Consider the following 25,534-nt stretch of genomic DNA (forward strand, 5'->3'; position numbering starts at 1 on the left):
ACTCCAGTTCAGAAACATAGAAGTGAGGATCCTTAAATAGTTGAGTAACAGGACGTGACTTCCAGCTGTTTGTCTTTATATAGCAGTTCCTCTCTCCAGGCCCCTTCAGGTGTCAGTCTTATCGTGTACAATCCCTGGCCTTCAGAGGACAATCTATCAATGCAAGTTCATCAACTTTCACTTCCTGGCTTAGGTCAGGAAAAATGGAACAATAAGATTTCTTCTACTCCAAGCAGAGGTCTGGATTTTTAGTTCACTAAATATTAACCATGATTCTTCCCTCTGGCCCCTAGTTTGACTGCAACATTGGAGTATGTGGAGGAGAAGACCAATGTGGACTCCGTGTTCGTAAACTTCCAAAACAACCGGAATGACAGAGGTGGGGATCAGCTGTCCTTCCTGGCCCATGGTGCTGAAGCAGCTGACAGCAACTTATTCCTTTGTAGGAGACTCTTCCCCACTCTTTAGAAGAGAACGTGCTCATAGGCATTTCAGGGATTTAACCCCCTCCCTCCCCCGCAAGGAAATGAAGGCACTGAGCACTCTGTGCATTCAGATTACACTGGGATTATGAGGAAGGCCCTGCAGGTAGAGGTCAAAAGCCAGACTGAACAAGCACTAGTGAAATTAACACAGAACCATTCAAGGCATGTAGCTGGTGGGACAGAAAGGACCTCAAACATATTAAACACCTACAGTGTGAAGGGGTTGAACACAGGGCCAGGAGGATAGGAATATATTTACCCAGATGCTTGGAGCACATGTTGCAGAAACCACCTCTTCCCTCATACTTGTTAGAAGACAGATGGTCAAGAGTTTACTACACCATCATTGTGTTGGGCTTCATAAACATCAGCTCATTTAAATTCTGTGAGGAAGGTTCTATGATCCCCATCTTACAAATGAGAAAACTGAAGTTCAGAAAGGTTAACTTGTAGAATGTTACAAAGGTAAGTAAATGTTAGAGCCATGGTTGAAGTCTAAGTCAGCTAGTCCACAACACGTCACCCTAATGCCTACACTACACGGCTTTCCCCCAGCCACTCCCCAGTGAAGGAAGCCAAATCTGGGGGGAATAGTTGTATGGAACCTCAGAGTGTTTTCTATTTTTTTTTTCTCTTTTCACAGGTGCCCTGCTACGGGCCTTCAGCTACATGGGCTTTGAGTTGGTCAGACCCGATCACCCTGCCCTCCCTCCCTGGGACAATGTCATCTTTATGGTGTATCCCCTTGAAAGGGACCTTGGCCACCTCTCCAATGAGCCTCCCTGAATATACTTATTCCTGCTGAGGGGATAATGGGAACTTGATAAATGGGAACCAGGATGTGATGCAGGACACCTTCCATCTTAGGAATAAAGGGTAGTGCAATCCTCAAGTGTTCACTTTTCTTGGGGGGAAAGCGAGTTGGCTGGAGTGGAGTGGAATGGGACCCTTATAGAGCTGAATTCACTATAGGATAAACATTTAATGATGGAAAAAAATCAGAGGGACCTGCACCAGAGAGGGAAGGGAGCCAAGGATTTTAGGTTTCTTTGCCTTCCCCCCTACTCCCAAAGCCATTTACTTATCCTAACCCTGTACTGAGTACTTGCCAAGAGCAAAAACCAGGCACTATGGAATTCAGAAAGAAGCCTTGTTGGGAGATTTTTGTCCATCTATTTCAGTTCAAATTAGAGAAATACTAATTCCTTCTCTTTGGATGTGGAGAAAATCCAAGAAGGTAACTGGATTCCACAGCTTTGGCTCAATGGGAGGATTTCAACAGACAAAATGAGAAGTAAGCATAGAAGAGGAAATTCCACACAGCAAGAAAAGTACAGGATTGTGTTGAAAGAATAAGGAACCCATCTGATTGGCAAGACTTAAAAGCCGCATTAAAGGGATAGACTTAGCATTCACAGTAACAGACTGCAGTCAGGAATGAGGCATCACTCATTTTCCTGAGCACCAAGTCCTATGAATGATTTGTATCAGGGACCCCTCTACTTAAGGGTAATTGCCAAGGGGCCAAGGAGCCTGGTGACTAGTGAGCCTCATGACCTGATTGTCGAGCAGCACCAACCCCAGGGCCAAGCCTGCTTCAGGGGTGGGTTCACTGCAGCCGAGGTCTGAAACCTTACCAGATCAATGGCAGTCCTTCACTGATTCTTCCAAGACCCCATAAGCTACTCATCAGAGATGCTCCTTCACTGGAGCCTTTCTGCTAAATGGTACTGAGATTTTTCTGAGAAAATATACTTTGAAAATTGTGGCTATGGGAAAACATAGTCGCCATGCAGTATATGGGAAGGCCTAATTCCTAGATTTAAAACCCTGCATAAGGCATCCTTATGTGCTAGTTTTAAGTTTTGCAGTTCACCTTACTGATCCTTAAAAAGCCCTCCCTGTTCATTTGCCATTAATCCACCACCCACGTTGCTGCTTATAATGTCTGCTTCCAAGTCTCTTCACAGTGCTCACTGGCCGCACACTACTACCCCCAATGCGGGGAGACATGAGGACATGGCTCCCAAAGGTCTTACAGTAAGTTCACATAGTGGAGATCTGCCAGAACCCAGGCCTCTTCTTCCAAATATCTAGTTTGGGTAGGGTCTTTTTTTTTTTTTTTTAAAGATTTTACTTGAGAGAGTACACATGCATGTGAGTAGGGTGGGGGGGAGGGGGAGAGGAAGGGGCAGAGGGAGAGAATCTCAAGCAGAATCCCAGCTGAACAAGGAGCCTGAGGCGGGGCTTGATCTCAAGACCCTGAGATCATGACCTGAGCTGAAATCAAGAATCAGACGCTTAACTGACTGAGCTATCCAGAAACCCCGGTGGGTTCTTATTTATATAACCTAAACCTAAATTGGTCTGGTTCTTAGTGAATGGTTAATTCTGAAGTAACTTTAGGGAAAGGATAGGATCTGTGCATGAGAAGGACACTTGTTTCAAAGATGGGCCATCCCTGTGAAGCATGTGACAAATTCTACCAGGTTTAAGTTTAGAAGATACCCACAGGCCTGCTTCCACCTTGATTCAACCAACATTTAGTTTTAGATAATTTTCTTGAGAACTTTATTCAGCAAAGAATCCCCCTAATGATTCAAACAGCTATATAAGTTCTCTTTCACTCTATGGACGTCCATACACATATAGATATTACACTAGCACTTTAGAACATTTCCTGAGCTGCTCTCTCCTTGCCTACTTGTATTTTAACCAAAGTTTACAGGGAAATAGCTGGAGCAACTGTTTCAAAAACCTATCTCCAATAACATATCAGCAGTTAAGGCTGGGAGGCAGTGTTCTCTTCCCATTTCCTGAGGCTTTTTAATAGAATTATACTGATTTCTGCCTCTGCCTCCTGACTCAACTGCAGTCTTTGAGTTCGCCAAAGACCTCCTTTAACTAACAGTCACCTGATGAGGTGAGTCAGAAGTCTGCAGAATCATCACTTCCAGTGACCAAACCCTGGCTGCTTCCCAGCCTCAAAAAGGACACAGCCTTGCGGAAGCATAGATCAATGCCTGGCAGAAAACAGTGAGCCAGATGTTGAGCAGCCTGGAAGCAAAATCTGGAAGAAGACGGGGTCGGGCAGGTGGAGTGGGGACATGTACTTGTCCCCCTCTACCCCACACTCTTTCTGGTAGTCCAACAGACGGAAAGAAAGCATTTGGTCCACAGCAAGCCAGATCATGTATGTAACAGAGGAAGGACTGCATAGATCTCTTTATCATAGGCTCCTCTCTCCAGGCACCAAATCCTGCCAAAGACACAAACACACAGAGACACAAAACGCTTGAATGGGCTCAGCCTGAGAGTGAAGCTGCAGGAACTCAGCTGCAGAGCAGTGTTCAGACAGGCTATGGCAGAGAGCAAAAGGCAAGGCCCCGGTGGTCACCCTTGTTACGTTCCGGTGGCTGCAGACAGAGGAGAGCTGCACTCACGCGGCAAAGCAGGCGGCTGAGGCGGCAGAAGCCAACTTCAGAGTAAGTAGTCGTCGTCCAGGTTGTCGTCACCAGATATGGAGGCAGCTTCTGCTTAGCAGGGATGGAGAGCAAGTTAGGCATGGCCACTGAGACTCAGGGACAAATGGGCTTCTTGGTGCTCAGTGATCACTTTGGTTAAGAGCCAAGCTTTCACATCATTCCCGGTTTAGAGAGAATCACTGAAAACCAGTAACTTCCAAAGATGCTCTAGGGAGGAAATGCAGCTTGTACCTGATAAGCTGAGGCAGGACAGGGTATTTGCTATCTCTCCAGGGCTCTTCTTGGTCTCAGCGAGCACGCTGCCGAGAGAGACATCGGTTTCTGTGGCCTGCAGGATGAAGACAAGAGAGAAAGGAAGAACGTAGTGTTGGCTGGTGGGAAAGGAGAGGCCACCCCCATCATTCTGCCCACAGGATCTGGTTAAGGCAGTTGAGTTTGGCCGCCAAGAGGGACACAATGAGCAACCTGTGGAGCAACTCCTTAGGAACGCCCTCCACAGAATGTCCGCAGGACTAGAAGCCCTCCTATCTCTCTAGGTGCGAGACCTGCCCTGAAGCAGCACCCTGCATGTAGCCACAATGGCTCACTCACCACGTCATGCAACATGTCTGGGACAGCTCTGTTTTCTTCCACATCTTCCGGGAGCTCAACTGCGTATCCTTTACGAACTAATTCTAACCCAATATCAAGTTTCTGAGAAGAAAATGAAAAGGGAATGATGTTCTCTCTGTAGGGATGGGAATACCTGAAGAACTAGGACAGAAGAGTTAGGATACTTCAAAGACATTCCTTTAGTGGGACAGTAAGCAGGATCTTACGAGGTAGGAGTAGTATCAGATAAGGGTTTCTAGGAAAGAAAAAGTGAATGAGACTATAAATATACTGAAGAGACAGTGAGCAATGAGTGGACCCCAGTCGTACCTTCCCATTGCTAGTATCATATAAGTAAATCTTGGGCCAAGTTGAGATCCCAGTCTGGACATAGCTGGAGATCTTGGCCACCAGGGGCTTCCAGTCAGCACAGTGAGTGAGTCTGTCAAACTCATCCAAAGCTTCCTCTTCCCACTGTTCACCTGGTAAAAGATTGCAGGGAGAACCTAAGAAGGGGTCCCTGCTGACGGGGTGAGATTACACCCTGGAGGGAAATTGGAACCACCCCTTTCTACTCTAGAAGGCACCTATGTCTGCCTGCCAGGCTGCTGCTTTCTACTGCTGGGGAGGAAAAGACACCTGAGCCCCCAGAACTCATAAAGTCTGGGAATGTGAGAATTCCTTCCATGTGCCCTATGAAAGTTATTCTACGTGGAGGCAAGGTCAATAGGCCATGTGACTAATTTACCTGAGGGGGCGATCCGTGCCAGACTACACTCTATTGCTTGGAATGGAAGGCTTAGGAAGTCACTCCTAAAGTGAAAGAAACTGAAATTAGAATCCCAGCGCCAGAAGGGTCTCTTATAGTCCTTGTTTCTAGAGATCACCAATTAACCCAGCTGGAGAAGATAATCATCTGCTCTCTGTAAATCGGTTCTTTTCCCAATCCCCCTACATGATGAGTGCCAAGAGCACATCACCAGCTATGGCCAAGGCTGAGTTAACAACTGGGACTCCACCCTGGCCTCCACACTGACCTGAGTGCCCGGAGGTCCTTCAGTGGGCAATCTCCATTATCTCCAAAGTCAACGAAGTAGAGGTCTAGGTTCCCATTCTCCAAGGTGCCAAGGACCCGAGCTCTATACCAGGAACCATTTGTAGGTAAAGGTGCTGCTACAATGTCTCCCACATGCACAGTCAAGTCTTCAGGCTGCACATGGGGATGAGGATCAGGATGGGAGGTTAGGATGGGCAGGCTCAAAAACAGATAAGCAGGAAGTACCAGAAGGAAGAACAAACAAGTAGTTGCTTCCCAGGAAAAGAAAAGAACATATCACAATGAAAAAGAGATAGGCCCCTTTTTCATCAAACCCAGCCCTGTCCCTATGGCAACTCACTAGACTATTCTCATAGTGCTGGGTCATCTCACTGACAAGCTTATCCAGCTGCAGGCTGCGGGAGCCAATGATTTGGATCCAGAAGTGGTTGGGATGTTCAGAGGCAGAGACATAGACTTCCAGGAACTCATCGGCATGGAAACTGAAGTCAGGGCTGGGGACTAAACACAGGGATAAACAAGTTATGCTATAGAATCCTCACCATCTAAGCTGGTGACCATATCAGAATCATCTCTGGTTGAAATGGGGAGACTGTCTCAGAGGTGAGAGATACAAACACCAAGTGGCTATTACCATTTAAAAAATGGCTGGAGGGACAACTGGATGAATCATACAAGAACATCCTGAAGATAGGTCCTAAGTTGAGCTGTGTACTTTTCTATGTAACTGAGCAGTAAGAGAGTTTACATTCCTAGTCATCTGCCATGTATTCAAATCAGACACCAATTATAACAAAGGTAAATCCTCCATATGCCTGCTGCAGCACGGACCAGTGGAAAGATGTGGGCCTGTTCCAGATCTCATTCTATTACTCATTATGTGACCCTGGACAAGTCTGCAAACCTCTCAGGGGCTCTGGTTTTCCCTGTCCCCATCCCAGAACCTACGCACAGAAGAGAATGCTCACAGTCGTTTCATTCTTAATGGTGATGATTTTTAAAAACAGTAATGAGATAAGCCAAAAAACAAAAAACAAAAACCAAACAAACCAGGCTGAGTATTTTACTTATTTAATAAATCTGTGAAAGAGTATCATGTAAATTCAATTATTGGATATATTCAGACTATTTCCCGTGAACTAGCACATTTTAAGATTTTAAGTAATCTCTACACCTAAGATGGGGCTCAAACCTACAACCCTGAGATCAAGAGTCACATGCTCTACTGACTGAGCCAGCCAGGGGCCCCATGAACTAGCATATTCCTGTATCATTCTCCATCACTAGCTGGTCTGTGTTCAGAAATTATTTATGTTTAGTACTAACTCAAGTAAAATATTACCACACAAAGGGACATCTGTGAAGAGACTTATAAGTGCAATCAAGAAAACAAATTGTTCTTACTGCTTCCTATTTTGGGTTATCTAAGCCAGTATTTCTACCTTCCATATGGCAAATGGGTTCCCACTTTGTTACATACTTTCAAACATGGACATCTCTGGACTGGTCTGGGCTCCAGATTTCTGAAAGCTGTCACCATTAGGTTTCTCCCAAGCACCTTCTGGCCCTACAGCAGCCGTGTCACCGCCTCCTTTTCGGGGAGGAGCTCCCGGTGGTGTAGCTGGCTCCAGCTCTGCACCAGTACCAGCGTTTTTCCACAAAGCTGGCTCTCCAGCTCCACCAGACTCTGTCACTTCCTCTCTTCTTACACTGATTGGCTGCTTGCGTGGGACTCTGGTTTCTGCAGAATGAGCAATTCTTTTCCGAAGTTCTTCATCTTCTGAAACTTTCTCCAGTATCAAATGCTGTGGTAAGAGATGAGATCTCTGTGGCCAGATATTTTCACCCAGGATGGAGTAAAGGGTTCTCATTCTTAGACACAACTCAAAGCTATTAGCTACTTGCCTTGGCTGCTGCCACTTCCTTTTGTGTTCCTGAGATTTTTATCAATCTTGATAGTAGCAATGTCCCCTCTGATTCTTTGTCACAGGTAATCTTGGCTCCAGAGGCCTTACAGATAGAACGAATGGTCTCCCCACCTCTCCCTGCATTGAAAAGCACATAAAAACCTGTCCTTCCCTCCTGGTCAAACGTAACTATTAGAGAAATCACTATTTTGTATATGCTGGGAGAGAAGTCAGTTCTCATTTCCAAAGTGAACAAAATTTAAGATATTGAGTAGAAGCAGGAGCTACTGCAATCCTTACTGTAAACGGGGGACTAGGGACTATCTGCTCTTTCTGCTTAAACTCTTGGTTAGTGTAACTTCATGTCATTTACATTTTTTGATCATTCAGCATACTTTACACCTACACTTCAGAAGAAGATATCCCACACTGTGTGTGAAACACTGGGCCAATGATGGACATTTCTCTACCTCTAAGAGCAGCATAAGGAATGCCCTTGGCGAAGGCCTAACAGAAAAGCACTATCTTTAAAGATCTGGGATAACATGAGCAGGTTTAGCTTCCCTTTAAATATCTATTATGAGATAAATACATTTACCTGAGCCCTTCTGGAACCTATTTGTAAGGTTCAGATCACATAACTTCTTGAGGTAATGGGTTTTGCTTTACCACAGGCTGTATAAAAAAGTAAAGCTCTGGTATCAATGTCCCTGTCTTCCCCCCCCCCCCTCAGCAAGGTGAAGGGAATTAGGCCAGAAAAAATCCTTGGGAAGGTGTGAAAGAAGGCAAAGGTGAAGAAAAAAGGAAGCTGTCCAGTGGTACCTATGATCCTGCCCACGGATCTCTGGGGAACTGAGAGCTGCTCAGACACGGGGGTATTCTCTGTCAGGATCTGATGGATGGCTGCTTTGGCCTTGCACACCTGAACAGGAAACCCACTGATAAGCAGCACCCGTTCATCGCCTACATCCTCCGTGTCCACATCAATCCGAGCACCTGTCTGTTTCCGCAACTGCAGAGAAAAGGATACATGGCTGTACGCTCTGGAACAGCTCCTGTTTGGGTCAGCGAGGTACACTCTCAACCTAACCCTGGAGGTAGATGGAACTGGACAGTAATCAGCTAAATCAGGATGTTCTAAGCAGTCTTCAATTACCTGTACTTATGAAAGGAGATTAGTGACAAAGCTAACCTCAGATAGCAGTTAATTCAAAACAGTTTCTCTTTGTGTTTTGAACCCTCTTTCCCCCTAATTTTTTTTGGAGAATCAAATATTTTGTTTTGACATTCCAAATGAACAACAGAAGAATTAGGCAGCAACTCAACTTTTACTAACAATTAACGAGAGCTCATTAATTCCATAGTAGAACAGAATGGTTCAAGCTACACCAAGTTGAGAATCATGCAATCAAAAGTCCCCATTTCAAGCTGAGTCATTCATGCTCTAGGGAGAAGTACTCCTCTCTAGAAGGAAAAGAGCATAGTTAACTAAAAGTTCCTGTATTTTTTCTTTTAAAGACATACATAGTGTGGGATGGGGCAGAGGAGGAAAGCAAGATTAAGCAGAATCAATCTCTGGGAAAGCCAACTGCTTGCTTGCACACTTACCTGTTTAATATTGGCTCCTTGCCGGCCAATGATGAGCTTCACAGCCTCCTGGGGAACTCGCATCTCTATCTCAATGTCGTCCTCCCCAACAAATGTCAACCGCTCTTCTGCACAGATCATGACTCATCAGATCAGACTTAGATAGCATCCAAGGTACCCCAGCCCTCCCCTGAAGCTAGCTGTCAAAGAGAATGATCCACGAGATAGACGGAGACTCTCAACCATAATGACAAGAAGTAGCATCTGAGTAGGAATGAGAGGGTCCCAGAAGACCAGAACATGGGCATTATCTCTGGGATACTATTAAAGATGCTAAAATGGGGAAAGTATTTGGATCTGCAAGGAGGGGGTGCTGGATTCTGGGCAAACTGGATCTCCCAAGAGATGACTCCTGGAGAAGAATGAAGGTTAAAATTTGCCCAAGGAGTCCACTGGGCTCAGAACTTCCATTTGTACCTAAATCCTTTCTCTAGGTTCTATTCTCTAGGTCCAGCCTGTGGGGAAACTGGATCCCATGGTTAGCCTTCTAACAACTAAACACAAGAAGCATATAAAAAAAGATAAATAAGAGTATAGATGCTGAAAAAAAAAAAGAAGACAAAAAAGAACTCTTGTGGTGCTGCTGTTGAAGGGAACAAATCAAGAGAATTATAAAATGAGTTTATCATTTCATAGGCTCGCTGCACATTAAGAACATAGAAGAAAAAAGAGTTTCAAAGATCCCTCACAGAAAGCCAATTACATCCCAACAGACATACCCAGTCCAGCAAGGAAAATTTTCATTTCAATTTAACAAGGCCAGAGCACATTCTGAACATTTCCATATGCACAGCTGTGGGGTTCACATACCTCTGCTTTCCCTGTATCTGCGGTATAGGATATAGGCAACCGTTGCACTGGCTGGGATCCCGAGGCCCAGTGCTATTTTCTGAATAGTGGACAAACTTGTCCAAGAAGTTCGTTCAGTGGACATTTTCTGTATTCAGACTTACATCCTGAAATAAGTAAATGAGGGAAAAGAAGCAGCTTTCATCCTATACCTTTATGACTGGCAGAGAGGCATGGGAACATATTACAGTATTATTAAAAAGAATACTACTACCAACCTTTCCATATTAAGGGCCTGAGCTGTCTCAAAATCTTTTTTTTTTTTTTCAAAATCTATTTCATGTAAAAGGTCTCAGGGCATTTTTTCAAAGTTGCTAAAGGACATATATAATTAAAGAGAGGCAAACTTCATTCCCTCCCCCCTCCCAAGGAAAATCATACATTGACCACAATTTAAAAAAAATTATTTATTTGACAGAGGGAGTGCGCACAAGCAAGCAGAGGGAGAGGGAGAAGCAGGCTCCCCACTGAGCAGAGAGCCCGACGCAGGGCTCGATCCCAGGACCCTGGGATCATGACCTGAGCCGAAGGCAGATGCCTAACCAACTGAGCCACCCAGGCGCCCCATTGATCACAATTTTGTAAGATGAAGGAACAAAAAAATTAAATGAATCAAACATTACGAAAATATATCTTTAGATTTCACATCAGACTACTTAAAATTGCTTATCTGTGCCCTTCCATGCCTCTAGGCCTTTCCAGAAGCTGTTGTCTCTGCAAGGAATGGCTTTCCAGGCCCAGTTTTATTTATTTTTTTAAAAGATTTTATTTATTTATTTGAGAGAGAGAAAGATGGAGCGAGTGCATGGGCAGGGGGAAGGGCAGAGGGAGAAGCAAACTCCCTGCTGAGTGGAGAGCCAGATAAGGGGCTCTACCCCAGGACTCCGGGATCATGACCTGAGCAAAAGGCAGATGCTTAACCAATGGAGCCACCCAGGCGCCCCTTCAGGCCTAGTTTTAGGCTCTGCTCCTTCTACTTCTTTTATTCTTTTATCTCTACTCCTTATTTCTATTTATTCCTCAGCTAACACTGAAAGGAGGTCTGCCCTGCTCCTTCACCAAAACTACAACTTTCCGTATAGTCAACCTAGATGGCACATATAAGCCCTATCTAATGTCACCTCTGCACCTTCTTTATCTTGGTTTCTCCTCTTTCCCTGGAAGTGCCTTTGCAGTTTTGGGCTTGTCTTCCTGTGGCCTCTATCCACTGCTACTGTCACTTTGCTGTCTTTGGGCAATTTCATCCACGCCTGCAGCTTCAACTAATGACTCCAACAACACTGCCCCTGACTGATTCAGAAGCTCATCAAATCTCATTTGGACCACTGGCCTTGTTGCTTTTTGTCTGGCACTGTATCTTCATTTTGCTGCCAAGCTAATTTTTAAGATTTTATTTCTTTGAGAGCAGGAGAGAGTGCAAGCACAGGCAGGCAGAGGGGCAGAGAGGCAGAGGGAAAAACAGACTCACCTCTGAGTGGGGAGCCGGATGCAGGACCCTGGGATCATGAGCTGAGCCAAAGGCAGACACTTAAATGACTGAGCCACCCAGGCGCCCATCCGCAAAGCTAACCTTAACATCATCACTGTATTTCCTTATTCCATAACCTCTCTCACCACGCTCCCAGGCAACTCATACCATCTCTTCTCAAGCCTCTAGCAACTTCTCCATCCTCACTCTCAACTCATGTCTTACTTTCTATGCCACTGAGAAAGTACAGCATTCAGAGAAAATATAAACTAAGCTCCACCACACTTACCCACATACCTCTATCTATGCCCAAATCCCTCCTTTCTCTCCTGTGGCCATGGATGAACGGTCTCTGCTCCTGGCATTGAAGGCTCTCATAAAAGTGTTGCTCTCCTTCCTTCTCATGCATTGTTAATGTTTTCCTCTCTACTGGATCTTTATCTTTCCATCAGCAAACATGCCACTGTTTCTTGTTTCTTAAAGAAAACCGTTTCTTGATTCCACTTACTCCTCCAAATACTTCTCATTTCTTCCCTTCCTTTTACAGGAAAATTCACAAGTGCTAATACTTCTGTGCTCAATTTCTCTTCTTCTTGAATCCACTCCTACTGTTCTTGCCAAGGTCACCAGTGACTTCCAATGGCTAAGTCCAATGGTTAATTCTCCGTCTTCACTCTACCTGCCCTCGCCCCCGTATCTGGCACAACTGGGGACTCCCCCTGCTCTGAGACCCTTTCTTCACTTGGCTTCCACAACGGTACTCTTCTGGTTTTCCTTCCCCGCTTCTAGCTGATCCATTAGTTTCCCTCTCCTGCTTGTAACCTCTAAAGACCACATTGCCCCCAGGGCTCTGTCCTTTCCCCTCTTGTGGGTTATACCTCACTTTCCTTAGTGATCTCACCAAGTTTCATTCATAGCTTGGCTTTAAATCCCACCTGGATGCTGATAACTCCCAAATTCATTGATCCGTTAGGGCCGTTCTCCTGAACTTCAGGTTTGTATACCCAACGGCCTAGGAGACAACGTCTCCATTGGAGGTCTAATAGGCACCTCAAACTTAACAGGTACAATGCTGAGCTCCTAATCTCACCCCCTGCCTGTAGTCTTAGCTTACTCAGTGAATGGCAAGTCCATTCTTTTAGTTCCTCAGGTTAAAAATCTTACTCATCCTCTCCCTCAAATAGCACCTTTAGTCTGTCAGCAAATCCTGTTCATTCTACCTTCAAATTACCCAGAATTTGACCACTTTTTATCTCTCTATTGCTAAGACGGTCGTCTTAACAACCATGCTCTAAACCATCATCTCTTGTCTAGATTATTGCAATCAATTATATCCCAGCATTTGCCATTGTCCATTCAGTTTATTCTCAACAGCTGAAGTCAAATAACGTTACTCAGCCACTCAAAACCTCCCAGTGGTTTTCAATCTCACTATGATTATAAGCCAAAGTCATTATATTAACCCGTGAGGTCTTCATTTTGATTGTATCCCCAATGGAATGTAAACTGCACAGGGCAGGAATTTTTGTTTTGTTCCTCAGTGCACATAGTAGCCAGTTAATAAACATCTGTTGAGACATTTCTGCAAAGAAGACATCCAAATGGCCAACAGACACATGAAAAAGTACTCAACATCACTCGGCGTCAGGGAAATACAAATCAAAACCTCAATGAGATACCACCTCACACCAGTCAATGAACAAGTCAGGAAATGACAGATGTTGGTGAGGATGTGGAGAAAGGGGAACCCTCCTACACTGTTGGTGGGAATGCAAGCTGGTGCAGCCACTCTGGAAGACAGTATGGAGGTTCCTCAAAAAGTTTAAAATAGAGCTACCCTATGACCCAGCAATCGCACTACTAGGTATTTACCCCCAAAATACAAATGTAGTGATCTGAAAGGGCATGTGCACCCCAATGTTTATAGCAGCAATGTCCACAATAGCCAAACTGTGGAAAGAGCCTAGATGTCCATCAACAGATGAATGGATAAAGAAGATGTGGTATATCTATACACAATGGAATATTATGCAGCTATCAACAAATGAAATCTTGCCATTTGCAACGATGTGGATGGAACTAGAGGGTATTATGCTAAGCGAAATAAGTCAATCAGAGAAACACAAGTATCATATGATCTCACTGATATGAGGAATTTGAGAAACAAGACAGAGGATCATAAGGGAAGGGAGGAAAAAATGAAACAAGACGAAACCAGAGAGGGAGATAAACCATAAGAGACTCTTAATCTCAGGAAACAAACTGAGGGTTGCTGGAGTGGAGGGAGGTGGGGGGGGTGGGAGGGATGGGGTGGCTGGGTGATGGACATTGGGGAGGGTATGTGCTATGGTGAGCACTGTGAATTGTGTAAGACTGATGAATCACAGACCTGTACCCCTGAAACAAATATATTATATGTTAATAAAAAAAATAAATTCTACTCACAAAACTGAAAGAAAAAAAACCATTTGTTGAATGAATAAACTTCAGCAATTCTGCTATGTGAAAACTCATTAGTGGCATGAAAGGTTCTTTATTTTTTTATTTTTTAAGATTTTATTTATTTGACAGAGAGAGACACAGCGAGAGAGGGAACACAAGCAGGGGGAGAAGCAGGCTTCCGGCTGAGCAGGGAGCCTGACGTGGGGCTCGATCCCAGAACCCTGGGACCATGACCCGAGCCGAAGGCAGACACCCAACAACTGAGCCACCCAGGTGCCCCTGAAAGGTTCTTTATAATCTAATCTCTGCCTACCACTTTCACAGCCTTATACTCTAATCCCACTGCTACCAGGGGAACAGGATGTGCTCTCCTGTGTCCCTTCTGTCTTCCTGGTCATACTCCTTAGCCCAGCTATCTCCCTGGCAAAACCCTACTCCTTCCTCACATCTCAGCTCAACTGCTACACTTCTGAGGCCTGTGGGATTTCCCCCGGCTGACTTAGGGTGAGTTTCTCCTTAGCTCCTGCCGCCCTGTGAATGAGACTTCCATGATAGCACTTGTTCACACTGTATGCAACTGTGTATCTGTTATGCCTGTGTCCTCGAGACTGGCTTCAAGCAGCCTAGGTCAACCACATCTATTAAGCACTTCTAGGTGCTAGATGTTATTGTGACACTAAGGATGAAAAAGAGGAAAAGATAAATGTACTGAGTAGCTACTACGCCACCAGGCACTTAACCTCCATTATTTTAGTTGATCTTCCCACAATCGTGTCAGGTAGGAAATGTTAACCCCAATTTTACAGAGGAATATACCTGCTTAGAGAGGTTACCTCTTACCCAGAGTCTGGGTTATTATTTGGATATTAAAAACCTTACAAAGTGACTTTAGAAGCCCCTCCCCCCTTTCTTTTACATAAACTGAGAACAGTAGTTGGTGTCTTTATTTAGGAAATTCAAAATTAATAAACAAACACTAGTGGAAAGCACTGTAGCTGGTAAAAAACTAAAGACAGTGTCTACTTCCAGACAGTACAATCTAGTAGAACAAAACAGTGTGGCTTTTAATGAAATTTACTTTAAAATGAGTGAGGAAATATAATTTATGCTATGATTTGCCTCCAGGTACAAAAATTCAACCCAGATGATTTGCTATCCAAGAAAAAAATGTTTTACCTTTAAAAAAAACTGGTTCTAGGAAAGCTAAAAACATACTCATTAATATCGGACCTACTCAGGAATAAAACTTTGATTCTAAATGTGCTTTTCCTGAGGAGGAAAGAAAAAAAAAGAAACAGTGCTTTCTCTGAAAGCCTTTCAGGAAGGGTGATGAAGGAAAAGAGGAGACCTAGCACAGATATCTCATTCCAGGGACATCAGTGTGGCTCAGTTGGTTAAGTGTCTGCCTTCAGCTCAGGTCATGATCTCAGAGGGTCCTGGAATTGAGCCCTGAGTCTCCCTCTCCTTCCGCCCTCCTCTCCCCCTGTCATGCTCTCTAATAAAGTCTTTAAAAAAAATCTCATTCCTGGGGCGCCTGGGTGGCTCAGTCATTAAGCATCTGCCTTCGGCTCAGGTCATGATCCCAGGGTCCTGGGATCGAGCCCCGCATCGGGCTCCCTGCTCTGCGGGAAGCCTGCTTCTCCCTCTCCCACTCCCCCTCCCCCTGCTTGTGTTCCCTCTCTTGCTGTGTCTCTCTCTGTCAAAATAAATAAATAAAATCTTTAAAAAAAAAAAATCTCATTCCAAGAAGCAGATAAAAATGTTAAGACTGCAGGTGGATTTCTTACTACATTCAGACAGAGGACCAAATTTTGCATCTGGACTCAAGAGCTTTACTGACCAGTAGAAATGAATAAAGTTCCTTAGAGAACCACCAGAAGTTTGCCTGTTTTTAAAATCTATGTTTTTAGACAATAGTTTTAAACAAATTTCATCCACTCTCTTTCCCACTCATGCCCAAAAGAGAAAAACCTTTTATTACCTGGGTGAGGGACCCTTTGCAAGTGTCTCGTTATTTCAGGCAATTCATTATTCAGTAAGAAGATCCAATATATACAGTATATCACTTCCGGAGATTTAGTATAGACATGGAGAAATGTGGCTGCTTTTTTTTTTTTCTTTTTTAGTGGGTAGGAAGAAAAGGATTGAGTTTAATGTGGGTTTGAGTTATGGGGTTCCTTTCCTAACTGGATAAAAAAAAAATAATCAGCTTCTCTTTTTTCTAGGCTGTAAATAAAACCTTTCACTGCTCTCTGTGCAAGTTTGGGTGGTATCATGTTTGCATATACCAAAGGAAAGGAAACAAGCTCTGTTTCATAAAGATTTTTGCTTAAGGTCTTGAATTTTTGAACCTCAAACTGCTCTTTTCTTATATTAAGAGATGGTTTATTCTGGGTATCTAGAAAAGAGTTCATTTCTTTTATCTAGTGGTTACTTCATATATTTTCTTATGTGGTCTCTAAAGTGCAAAGCTCATCTTCACTATTATAGTGCCTCATTTAAATAGTGCTAGCTCTTTGTTATGGGCTGAGCATGCTGGGGACACAAGTAGGAATGAGAATTCTTGCCCTGAAATACAGTCTAGGAGGAAAGATAAAACACCAAATTACAACACACTAATTACAGGCAATGAAAAGACAATATGAATTCTTGGTTAAAGCAACAGCTGGGGGTGCCTGGGTGGCTCAGTTGGTTAGGCGTCTGCCTTCGGCTCAGGTCCTGATCCCAGGGTCCTGGGATTGAGCCCCGAATTGGGGCTCCCTGCTCAGCGGAGATGAGGGGGGGACTGCTTCTCCCTCTCCCTCTGCGTTCCCTCTACTTGTGCGCTTGCTTTGTCAAATAAATAAAATCTTTAAAAAAAAAAAGCAACAGCTGGGGGGAGCTAGAACTTAAAAGATTTTTTAGATGGCACAGAGTTGAAAACTATCTCATTAAAATACAAATCATTTTTCTTCATCCAAACCAATAAATATTGAGTAGCCAATGTGTGGTTGGCCCTGGGGGATATAACAGTCCAGACAGACTTGGTAGCTGCCTTCATGAGGCTTCCTGTCGGCAGGGAAGGTCTTATCTTGACCGGCAAAATTGCCTGTAGGTGTTAAAGGTTTTGGGAAACAAATCTAGGCCTGTGAACAAGAGTGGTAACTTAATCCGCACTCTAATGCTGCCTTTTAACACCACCTTCTGGCCACAATTCATGCCTAAGAAACTACAGAATTTTAGAATTGGAAGGACCAAAGAAATGATCTGATTCCACTAATAATGTTCCAACTGAGGAACCCGAAGCCCAGGGAAATAAAGGTTTTTCCCTAAGGTTACACAGCTAATTAGTTATTTCCATACAATGCCGTATACAATGTGGTTTGAAGACCAGTCACAAAGGCACCTCTTTAAGGAGACTCAAAAAACTAACAGCATTTTCACCCCAGTTCAGAAACTATCAAGATCAAGGCAAAAAAAATATCTGATATTCCTCCGGCTCTGCTGCCAATTTCCCCCTCCCCAGTCCCAACTTTCCATGCTTGGTTAGGTTTCATCACTATGGGCTTCCATAGTACTCCAAACATCCCTTCACAACACATGCGTTACTTGTAATTCTTGGCTGGGTCCGTAGTGAGAATGAATGGAAGGTAGCGAGTGTGGGGTAGGGAGACCAATTCAGAGGCTAGTTCAGGTGCCAATGATGGAGATGGAAGAGGAGAGTTTTACTAGGTAGAATACACACAAGATCTAACAACTGGTTCACGGAAAGGTTCAAGGGTGAGCCAAAGAGCTGGCTACCAGGGTCCTCATTTGAGCACCTGGTGGATGGTGTTTGAGACATAATATGATTTGGTGGTGGAAGGAATGTGGTGGGAAGATGAATGTCCATGACGAGGATGAATTTATTAGGTGACGTCTACTTGAATCGAGAGCTAAATTTCACTTAGCTCCTTTTCACATATTACAAATGAAGTTTGCGTTGAGTTAGCTTATGTCTCAAAGAATGAATATCTACTTGATTAATCAAGTATGATTTTGCTATAATATACATTTTATATAGTTTCTCTTTCAAAATAAGTGGGAAATAATATGATGGCAACAGGGATATAACTGTATAGTACTGAATGCCAATTTGTGTTTGATTTTATTACTTCAAATTGAATGTGAAAAGGAGGTTGGAATTTAAATAGGGGAAGCTGACGAACCATGAGAGACGATGGACTCTGAAAAACAAACAGGGTTCTAGAGGGGAGGGGGGTGGGAAGATGGGTTAGCCTGGTGGTGGGTATTGAGGAGGGCACGTTCTGCATGGAGCACTGGGTGTTATGCACAAACAATGAATCATGGAACACTTCATCTAAAACTAATGATGTAATGTATGGGGATTAACAGAAGAATTAAAAAAAAAAAAAAGAAAAAAAAATAGGGGAAGCTGAGTAAAGAGACATTGGATCATTTTAAGGTGAGAGATGCAGATAATGGTTTTCAGTAAAAACCAATTTTGAAATTTCTTGACATTTATATAAAACAGTTGCTGACTATTTGATATGTGTAAATAAGGCTTACTTTTTGTTATTTCAAAGACATCGTTAGGAGTCAAATCATTGTAAGCTCCATGGGGCAAGGATCTCTCATTCCCTTCTCTCCAAATAACCAGAACCTACAAAGTAGCTAAAACATGGTGACAGGCCTGTTGAATTTAAGCAGCTCGTTCAATTTTCTCATCCTTGCTACATTTATTTTTAACCAATGAGTGAAGAAAGCCAAACCATTTCAAACGGAGAATAGAGTAAAAATGTAGCTTTGACACGGGAGTCTTCAGTCAAAACCCGTGGGGGATATCTGCATTAGTAAGGAGGAAAACTGGGAAAACAAAAACCCCAATTTATTATTCTGCCGACTGTAAATAGTCATCCTATTAGAATAATTAAAGAAAAAGCTGGAGAAAATAAAAGGCAAACTGATAAACTGATGGCGGTTCTCAGTCTCAAAAAAGATCACTCGAGGAGTCCAAAGTAGCTTGGGGCCAACACTCTGGCACCGGGTCCGTTGTGGGACCAGAGCATGTCCTCCGGATTCGGTTGGTAGCCCGGGGTTCGGCTGCCCATACCCTCCAGACGCCTCCCTTCTCTCAGCCCCACATTCCCGCCTGCTTGTTGCCTGGGACACCCCCGGCCCGGCCACTCACACTCCCCAAGCCTCCGCGCCCGGTCCCCGCCTTTACCGCTCCTCGAGTCAGCCGTCGCACGCTCCGCCTCGCACCTCGCCCCAGCGGCCGTCGCCTCCTCCCTCTCGCACCGCAACTCGAGCCCCGCCTGCCTCGCTTCAGCGGCCTCTTCCCCGCCCCCCCAGCCCGCCTGCACCAATCAACGCCCGGATCGCAGTCTGACCAATCGCCCGCCCCGCCACAACCTATCCTTCCGCGGGCTGCCCCTGAGCGACGGGTCTGCTGCGTGCTGATACCCAATTACCCGGATGGAATTCAAAGCCGGCCACCAAGTCAGCCAATAGGAGCCAGGGAGATCAGACGTTGTTAATTGAGACTGCACCTGCTGAGAATTAAACAGCCAATTAGAGGCTTCACGGAGTCCTCCCGGCCCACCTCTAGTCCAATTACCGAGGAAGCTTCCACCTCCTCTCTGGGGGATAATTAGCGCTCCTGAGTCTGGGACCGAGGTGCGAGGGCGTGGAGTCACTCATGCGTCACACCGTTAGCAAAAAATTAGTGCCTTTGTACAAAGCCAGTGCCACCCGACACCCCAGTTACCGTGGGGAACGCGGCCTTGAGATGGGCGATGCTCCGCCGCTTGTTTCCTCTGTGATCTTTTGCCTTGATTGGTTCTAATACTGTGGCAGGGACTCAGGAGGCATGGAAAACATTTGTTTTTGTTTTGAAAACCTGAAACAGCTTGGCAGAGGTGGAGAGGTTGAGGGGAAGGAGCTGCTCGGAGGAGTGAACAGACGGTGAAGACGGATACGGCAGCAGGAGAGATGGAGAGGAACCCGAGTTTGAGCGCGCGGTGGTAAGGGAGCTACGGGTAGTGCGGGCGTCAGGGGTTCGCCCTTCCCTAGGGATCGAGGGGAACGGGTTGGGCGACCGGCGCAAAGGCACAAGCCAGGGGGCCGTTTCTGTGGAGGGCGGTGAAGGGGGTGGGCTTTCCCAGGCGGCGGTTTCCTTCGGAAGAGGGCATTCCAGCCGCCGTCCGGGACCCTGGACCGTTAAGGACGGTTGGGCCCTGCTCCCGCCGCTGAGCGGCGGGGAGCCTCGCGAGCCGGACCCCGCCCCGCCCGCCCCGCCCGCCCCGCCCGCCCCGCATCCAGGCTCAGCCGGGGACGCGGGGTTGGGCGCTCCTGGTAACATGGAGGTCTTTTGCACTATCTTCTATCACTCTGTCTGGCTCACGATAAGCACTCAGTGGATGTTGAAGGAACGCCAGATTCTATCTTTGGTCATCTAGGGCGATGCCTTTGGGCCTCAGGTTGTCGTTTTGTATTAATTTTTAAAATGTACATTTTGAATAAGTAATACATACACATTCTACAAAATTCATAGGCATAAAATGTTATTACAGTGAATAAAGTCTCTCTTCCCTCAAGAGGCAACCAGTTTTACCACGTTCTTGTAAATTTTTTTCACAAGATATTCTATAGTAAACATGCACATATTGTATGTATTGATATATATATTCTTTACTCAGTCGATAACTTATTATCCGTACTGTTTTTGCAATTTCCTTTTATATAGCCTAGATAGTTTACCATAGCAGCACATGTACCTGCTTCATAGTAAGTTTCACAGTAAGACTGAGGGATGTATTAAGATATATTTAACCAGTCCTTTCACATTATATTGATACCCAAGTATATTTCATCTGGCTCTTGTTTATCTGTATAATAAATCCTTAGGGCTGCCAATACTAGGTCAAAGAGGTGGTGCGTGCGTTGTTTTTCATTTGGATAGACACAATTTTGCAAATTCCCAAAGACTTTTCTCATTTTCATTCCCTCAGAGATGTTTGAAAAAAATGTGGTAAAGATAGTATGTATTGCCAAATTGCCTTCCACAGAAGCTTTAAATTCTCTCCCATCAGCAATGTATGAAAAGGACCTGTTTGATAACATACTTATGCTTTCTGATTTTTGACAATCTCCTAGTGTAAATGGTATCTTATTGTAGTTTTAATTTCCATTTCTTTTTTTCTTTAAAGATTTATTTTAGAGTGTGAGAGAGCGAGAGAGAGAGAGAGCAAGGAGGGAGGGACAGAAGGAGAGAGAGAAAATCTCAAGCAGACGCCACGCTGAGCGCAGAGCCCCAGTGGGGTTCGATCTCAGGACTCTGAGATCATGATCTACGTTGAAATCAAGAGTAGGACACTCAACGACTGAGCCACCCAGGAGCCCCTAATTTCCATTTAAGTCAGGTTGAGCATCTTTTAATATGTTTAAGTGGCAGTTGTATTTTTTTTTGTAAATTGTTCATATTCTTTGTTCATATTTATATTGGTTATTAGGTCTTAATATTTGCTCTTTGTTCATATATAAGTTAAAAATAGTTTTCGCTTTTCTTAGTTTGTCCTATGTCTTTTTACTTTGCTTATGGTGGTATTTTTGCTATGCAAATATTTTTATTTTTATGTATTTGAATTTGTCACCATTTTTAATTTTTATTTATTTATTTTTTAAAGATTTTATTTATTTGACAGAGAGCGGGAGCAGGAACACAAGCAGGGGGAGTGGGAAAGGGAGAAGCAGGCTTCCCGCTGAGCAGGGAGCCCGATGTGGGACTCGATCCCAGGACGCTGGGATCATGACCTGAGCCGAAGGCAGACGCTTAACGACTGAGCCACCCAGGCGACCCTATGCATTGATGTCTTTTCAATTCTAGTACCATACTGGTTTTTAAAATTGATGTACCTTATGTGTTTTCTCATCAAAAATTTAAAAGTTGATATATAATATACATATAGAAAAGTGCACAGATGAAAAGAATACATCTTGATGAATTTTCAAAAATGTAACACATTTGTGTAACCAACACCAGATCAAGAAACAGAACCTTACCACCGTGCCCAAAGCCACCCTTGTGTTCCTTCTCAGTCACTACTCCCCTCAAGGGTAAACCGCTCTTCTGACTTCTAATAGCACAAACTAGTTTTGCCTCTTTTTGTTTTTTCTATAAAGAAATCACACAGTATGTATTTCTTTGTGTCTGGATTTTTTTGTTTGACATTATTTTTGTGAGATTCAGCCATATTGTTGTGTGTAGTTTTAGTCCATTCATTCTCATTACTGTGTAGTATATTGCAAGAACATACCCCAAGGTACTTTTTGATTGTGCTGTTAATTTTATTTTGATTGGAACCACATATTGTTAGATTACCCAAGGGAGAATTGTATTTGTGATACAGAATCTTCCTATATACACATCTAAGCCATTGGTGTTCCATCAGAAGTATTTTAAAGTTTTTGTCATACAGACTTTACATATTTCTCGTTAAGATTATTCCTCAGTATTTGAGTGCCTTGATTGCAATAGCCACTTTTACTTTTAAAAATGTAGATGAGTAGTTCAGACCTAAGGAAGAATGTCCATTGTTGCTATAAAAAGTGCAAGCCTGCTTTATGGACCCATTATCTTCTAGTTCCAATAGGAGGTGGTAGGCAAAAAGGATATGAAGTGGAAGTCCAAAAAGAAGGATTACAAATTAGCCACAGGAGGAATTTCTTAATCAGAGCAGCAGAAAACCAGGTGTAATCACTTTTCCCAGAAAAATTTTGAAGGCATGTTGCCTTCTAATGAACTTCTAATTGGCTGAGCAGAGAGGTCGGTCAGTAGAAGGGATAGTTTTAGGTGAGAGGGTTCCAAACTCTCAAATCCTATTTGGGATTTGTCCTCTCACGCACCCCTCCAAGAGCCCCAGTCAGGATTGAAAGATTGGGTTATGAGGCTGGGATTGGGTGAATTGCGATTTCTGTGTCCTCATCTTCAGTTCTGAAGAGTCTGTCCTCCTTCCTTGAAGGTTGTTCTAAACAGGGTGCGGAGTAGGTGGTACCAGTTAACGTAAGGTCTGGGTTTTCCAGAGCATTCAGTGAGCAGGTGTTTCTGTTCAATAAGCCAAGCAGGAAAGTGGACTTTAGCTAGAAGGCTGGGCAGTGAGGGGTTCTCGAAGGCAGTAGCCTGGTTCCAGAGCCTTTGCTGCTCACAGAGTGCCCTTCTTGGACAACAGGCAAACAATCCAGGCAAACAGTATTTAACCGTCTGGGTTTTTAGAAAACAGCACTCATTTCTCCCTTTGTTGAAGGGGTTACCCCTTCCTCCCCCATGACTCAAGGCTCTGTATCCGAAACCAGCAACCCAGAGGGTGGGCCTTAGTATCAGCAACTATGTTGTGCTGCTCTTTAGTCTTCAGATCAGATTGATGGATTGTGGCGGGTGTCCTCTGCTTCTCTGGCCTCCACCACTCAGCTCTATGTCTTCCTCCTTAATTCTCCTTACAGAGCAGTCTGGAGGAAGAGGACTTGGGAGTCCCAGGTATCAAATGCTCTCCATCCTGAATCACCACCACACTCACTTCTTTGAGCAAAAGTCCCTCCCCACCCCGAAGTCTCCTGCTTCCCCCTGAGAGATAGAAGCTGGTAGGAGGAGGGGAACAGGGGAGGGGAGAGCTGCTCTGATCTGCGCTAACATCCACTCTGTGCCATAGTCCTTCCCAGCCTTTTCTCCGTGCCTATGATGGACCCCGGAGAGTACAGGCAGGCCCGTTCTCAGCCTTCCCCGTCCCCAAACCCCCACCTGCTGCTTCTCATGGCAGAGCTGCTTCACCTGCATTCCATGGAGCCTGTGATGGTTTCAGGGTGACTGAGGACAATCTCTGAGCATTTTTGTTCATAGCTCACTCCAGGCATTCTCAGAGGGTTCTGTGACTCCAAAAAGCTGTGGATCATTGCCTTGCAGGGCTTGCATCCTTGAATCAGGGATCCAGCATAGCAAAGGAAATAGAGAAATTGGAATATATCAGGAACCAAAATGCGGAGTGCCCAAATGCTTCCCGAGTATCTTGGGGTCCAAGCTTCTCTCAGCTTAGGTGAGACCATGTCTGAAATGGAAGAGAGGAGGGTGGAGGGAGGGAAGGATGAGGTAACCTCAGGAAGGCTCTGTCAAGCAGGGGTAGGCAGAAGGTAGGCAAATTCTTCTTGATCTGAAATAACTCATAGATTGTTCTGCCACACTAGAAATTCCCAAGCAACCGAAGATAACCTAAGAGGTTGTTGACGTTAGAACCCAGAAAAGGACCCAGGAAATCTGAAGCCTCCAAAATGTGAGAGCTCTGTTGCTGGCATCCACGGTTTCAGTTCGGTCCATCTGATCCGTGGAATTTCTGCCCCTTTCTGCCTGTCCCTGGGGCAGAGGCAGAGACGACATTTGGAGAGGGAACTGAGAAAGGGTAACAACCAACCAAACAACCCTCAGCTTCCCAAATCAGGTACCTTAGTTCCTGAAGGCAGGGGAGGACCAACATCTGGCCTCATCCTCCTAAGAGACTTGTTCTGAGTGGTGGGGTAGAAGAGGACCTGCGTCAGGCCCTTCAGCAGAGAGACCCGGGGGATAGGTCAAAAGAGCTTGCAATGACTAAAGCAGCACACTTGGTGGAAGGCATTTGGGTTTTGAGTCCGACAGCCCCGAGTTCAAAAACAGCTCCCTCACTAACTAGCTATGTGTCCTCGAGCAAATTCCTCCATCTATTTGACCCTGGGGAGAGCCTCTATTGGGTTGCCCCCAGCATGGGGACTGTAACATCCCTGCACATGCGCACACCCCACCAGCACGTGTCCCTGGTTGCATTTACATGCTACTACACACACACACATACACACACACACACAGTCTGTACAGTCGCACCTGCGCTGAGGGTAGCCTTCCCAGGCAGGTAGAGAACTGCTTGCTGATGATTGGACAAGCTGTGGAAGTGCTCATCACAGTGACCTTGTCACATCAAAGGGCTTTAGGAAAAACTGTGTAAGGAAAATAAGAGGTGGTAGTGGGCGGTAGCTCCACGGGCATTTTCCCCAGGCTGAATGTGCTTCTCAAGGGCTCCTTTCCCCCCTCTGCCAAGAAGGCCCTTGTCCGTGCCCAGAGGTGGAATGTCTGTAGCTGTGCTGTCCAGTAGAGGGGCACGGGTCACATGTGGCTTTTGAGCACTTGAGAGATGGCTAGTGTTACTGAGGAGTGGACTTTTAAGTTTATTTCAGTTTAATTAATTTAAATGTTAAAACTGATACTGGGGGGGTGGGGTGGGAGGGATGGGGTGACTGGGTGATAGACACTGGGGAGGGTATGTGCTCTGGTAAGCGCTGTGAATTGTGCAGGACTGTTGAATCTCAGATCTGTACCTCTGAGACAAATAATGCAAGATATGTTAAGGAAAAAAAAAAGAAGAAGAAGGTAGCGGGAGGGGAGGAATGAAGCGGGGGAAATCGGAGGGGTGGACGAACCATGAGAGACGATGGACTCTGAAAAACAAACTGAGGGTTCTAGAGGGGAGGGGGGTGGGAGGATGGGTTGGCCTGGTGGTGGGTATTGAGGAGGGCACGTTCTGCATGGAGCACTGGGTGTTGTGCAC

At 44.8% G+C, this 25,534-nt stretch overlaps 2 protein-coding genes and 1 long non-coding RNA gene across 7 annotated transcripts in view; 2 read left to right on the plus strand and 1 right to left on the minus strand.

Moving 5' to 3' along the window:
* The window catches only part of OAZ3 (ornithine decarboxylase antizyme 3), a 3,091-nt gene extending 1,714 nt beyond the window's left edge, over nucleotides 1-1,377 (plus strand). Inside the window, 2 exon segments of the mRNA NM_001290650.1 lie at nucleotides 294-379; nucleotides 1,129-1,377. Of these exon segments, the coding sequence (NP_001277579.1) occupies nucleotides 294-379; nucleotides 1,129-1,271 (229 nt within the window). The 3' untranslated portion in view covers nucleotides 1,272-1,377.
* Nucleotides 1,378-1,950: 573 nt separating this feature from the next.
* Nucleotides 1,951-19,255, minus strand: TDRKH (tudor and KH domain containing). Of its 4 annotated transcripts, XM_031041258.2 has the most exons (14): nucleotides 19,138-19,255; nucleotides 9,983-10,128; nucleotides 9,134-9,240; nucleotides 8,348-8,537; nucleotides 7,524-7,663; nucleotides 7,099-7,423; nucleotides 5,959-6,119; nucleotides 5,599-5,771; nucleotides 5,310-5,374; nucleotides 4,892-5,043; nucleotides 4,562-4,663; nucleotides 4,202-4,298; nucleotides 3,929-4,018; nucleotides 3,606-3,744 (listed from the first exon to the last, which is right to left on the minus strand). In XM_031041258.2, exons 2-13 carry the CDS (start codon nucleotides 10,104-10,106, stop codon nucleotides 3,966-3,968), a joined length of 1,689 nt encoding a protein of 562 aa, XP_030897118.1. In that variant the 5' UTR covers nucleotides 10,107-10,128; nucleotides 19,138-19,255; the 3' UTR covers nucleotides 3,606-3,744; nucleotides 3,929-3,965. The 4 variants fall into 4 exon arrangements, with proteins under 4 accessions (XP_081672072.1, XP_081672074.1, XP_081672075.1 ...); XM_081815946.1 differs by lacking the exon at nucleotides 3,929-4,018 and having other exon boundaries at nucleotides 1,951-3,744; XM_081815948.1 differs by lacking the exon at nucleotides 3,929-4,018 and having other exon boundaries at nucleotides 1,951-3,744; nucleotides 19,102-19,241.
* Nucleotides 19,256-19,407: 152 nt separating this feature from the next.
* LOC145720890 (uncharacterized) overlaps nucleotides 19,408-25,534 on the plus strand; it is a 6,755-nt gene continuing 628 nt past the window's right edge. Inside the window, exons 1-2 of one of the 2 annotated variants that reach the window (XR_014144153.1) lie at nucleotides 19,408-19,936; nucleotides 21,122-22,111. This is a non-coding gene — a long non-coding RNA (uncharacterized LOC145720890). Of the gene's footprint in view, nucleotides 19,937-21,121; nucleotides 22,112-25,534 lie in introns of those variants that run through there. The other variant, XR_014144154.1, reaches the window with a different exon arrangement.

This window comes from Leptonychotes weddellii, chromosome 4 (assembly GCF_054177405.1).
Source record: "Leptonychotes weddellii isolate Sample4059 chromosome 4, ASM5417740v2, whole genome shotgun sequence".
NCBI lineage: Eukaryota > Metazoa > Chordata > Mammalia > Carnivora > Phocidae > Leptonychotes > Leptonychotes weddellii.

What these genes read in the sequence shown, in the direction of transcription:
- TDRKH (XM_081815946.1), bottom strand. Translation starts at nt 10,106, where the DNA reads ATGTCCACTGAACGAACTTCTTGGACAAGTTTGTCCACTATTCAGAAA. An exon ending in CAGATACAGGGAAAGCAGAG is followed by an intron (nt 9,241 to 9,982) that starts GTATGTGAACCC and finishes TGATCTGTGCAG; the next exon opens with AAGAGCGGTTGACATTTGTT. An exon ending in AAGGACCTCCGGGCACTCAG is followed by an intron (nt 5,375 to 5,598) that starts GTCAGTGTGGAG and finishes CTTTCACTTTAG; the next exon opens with GAGTGACTTCCTAAGCCTTC.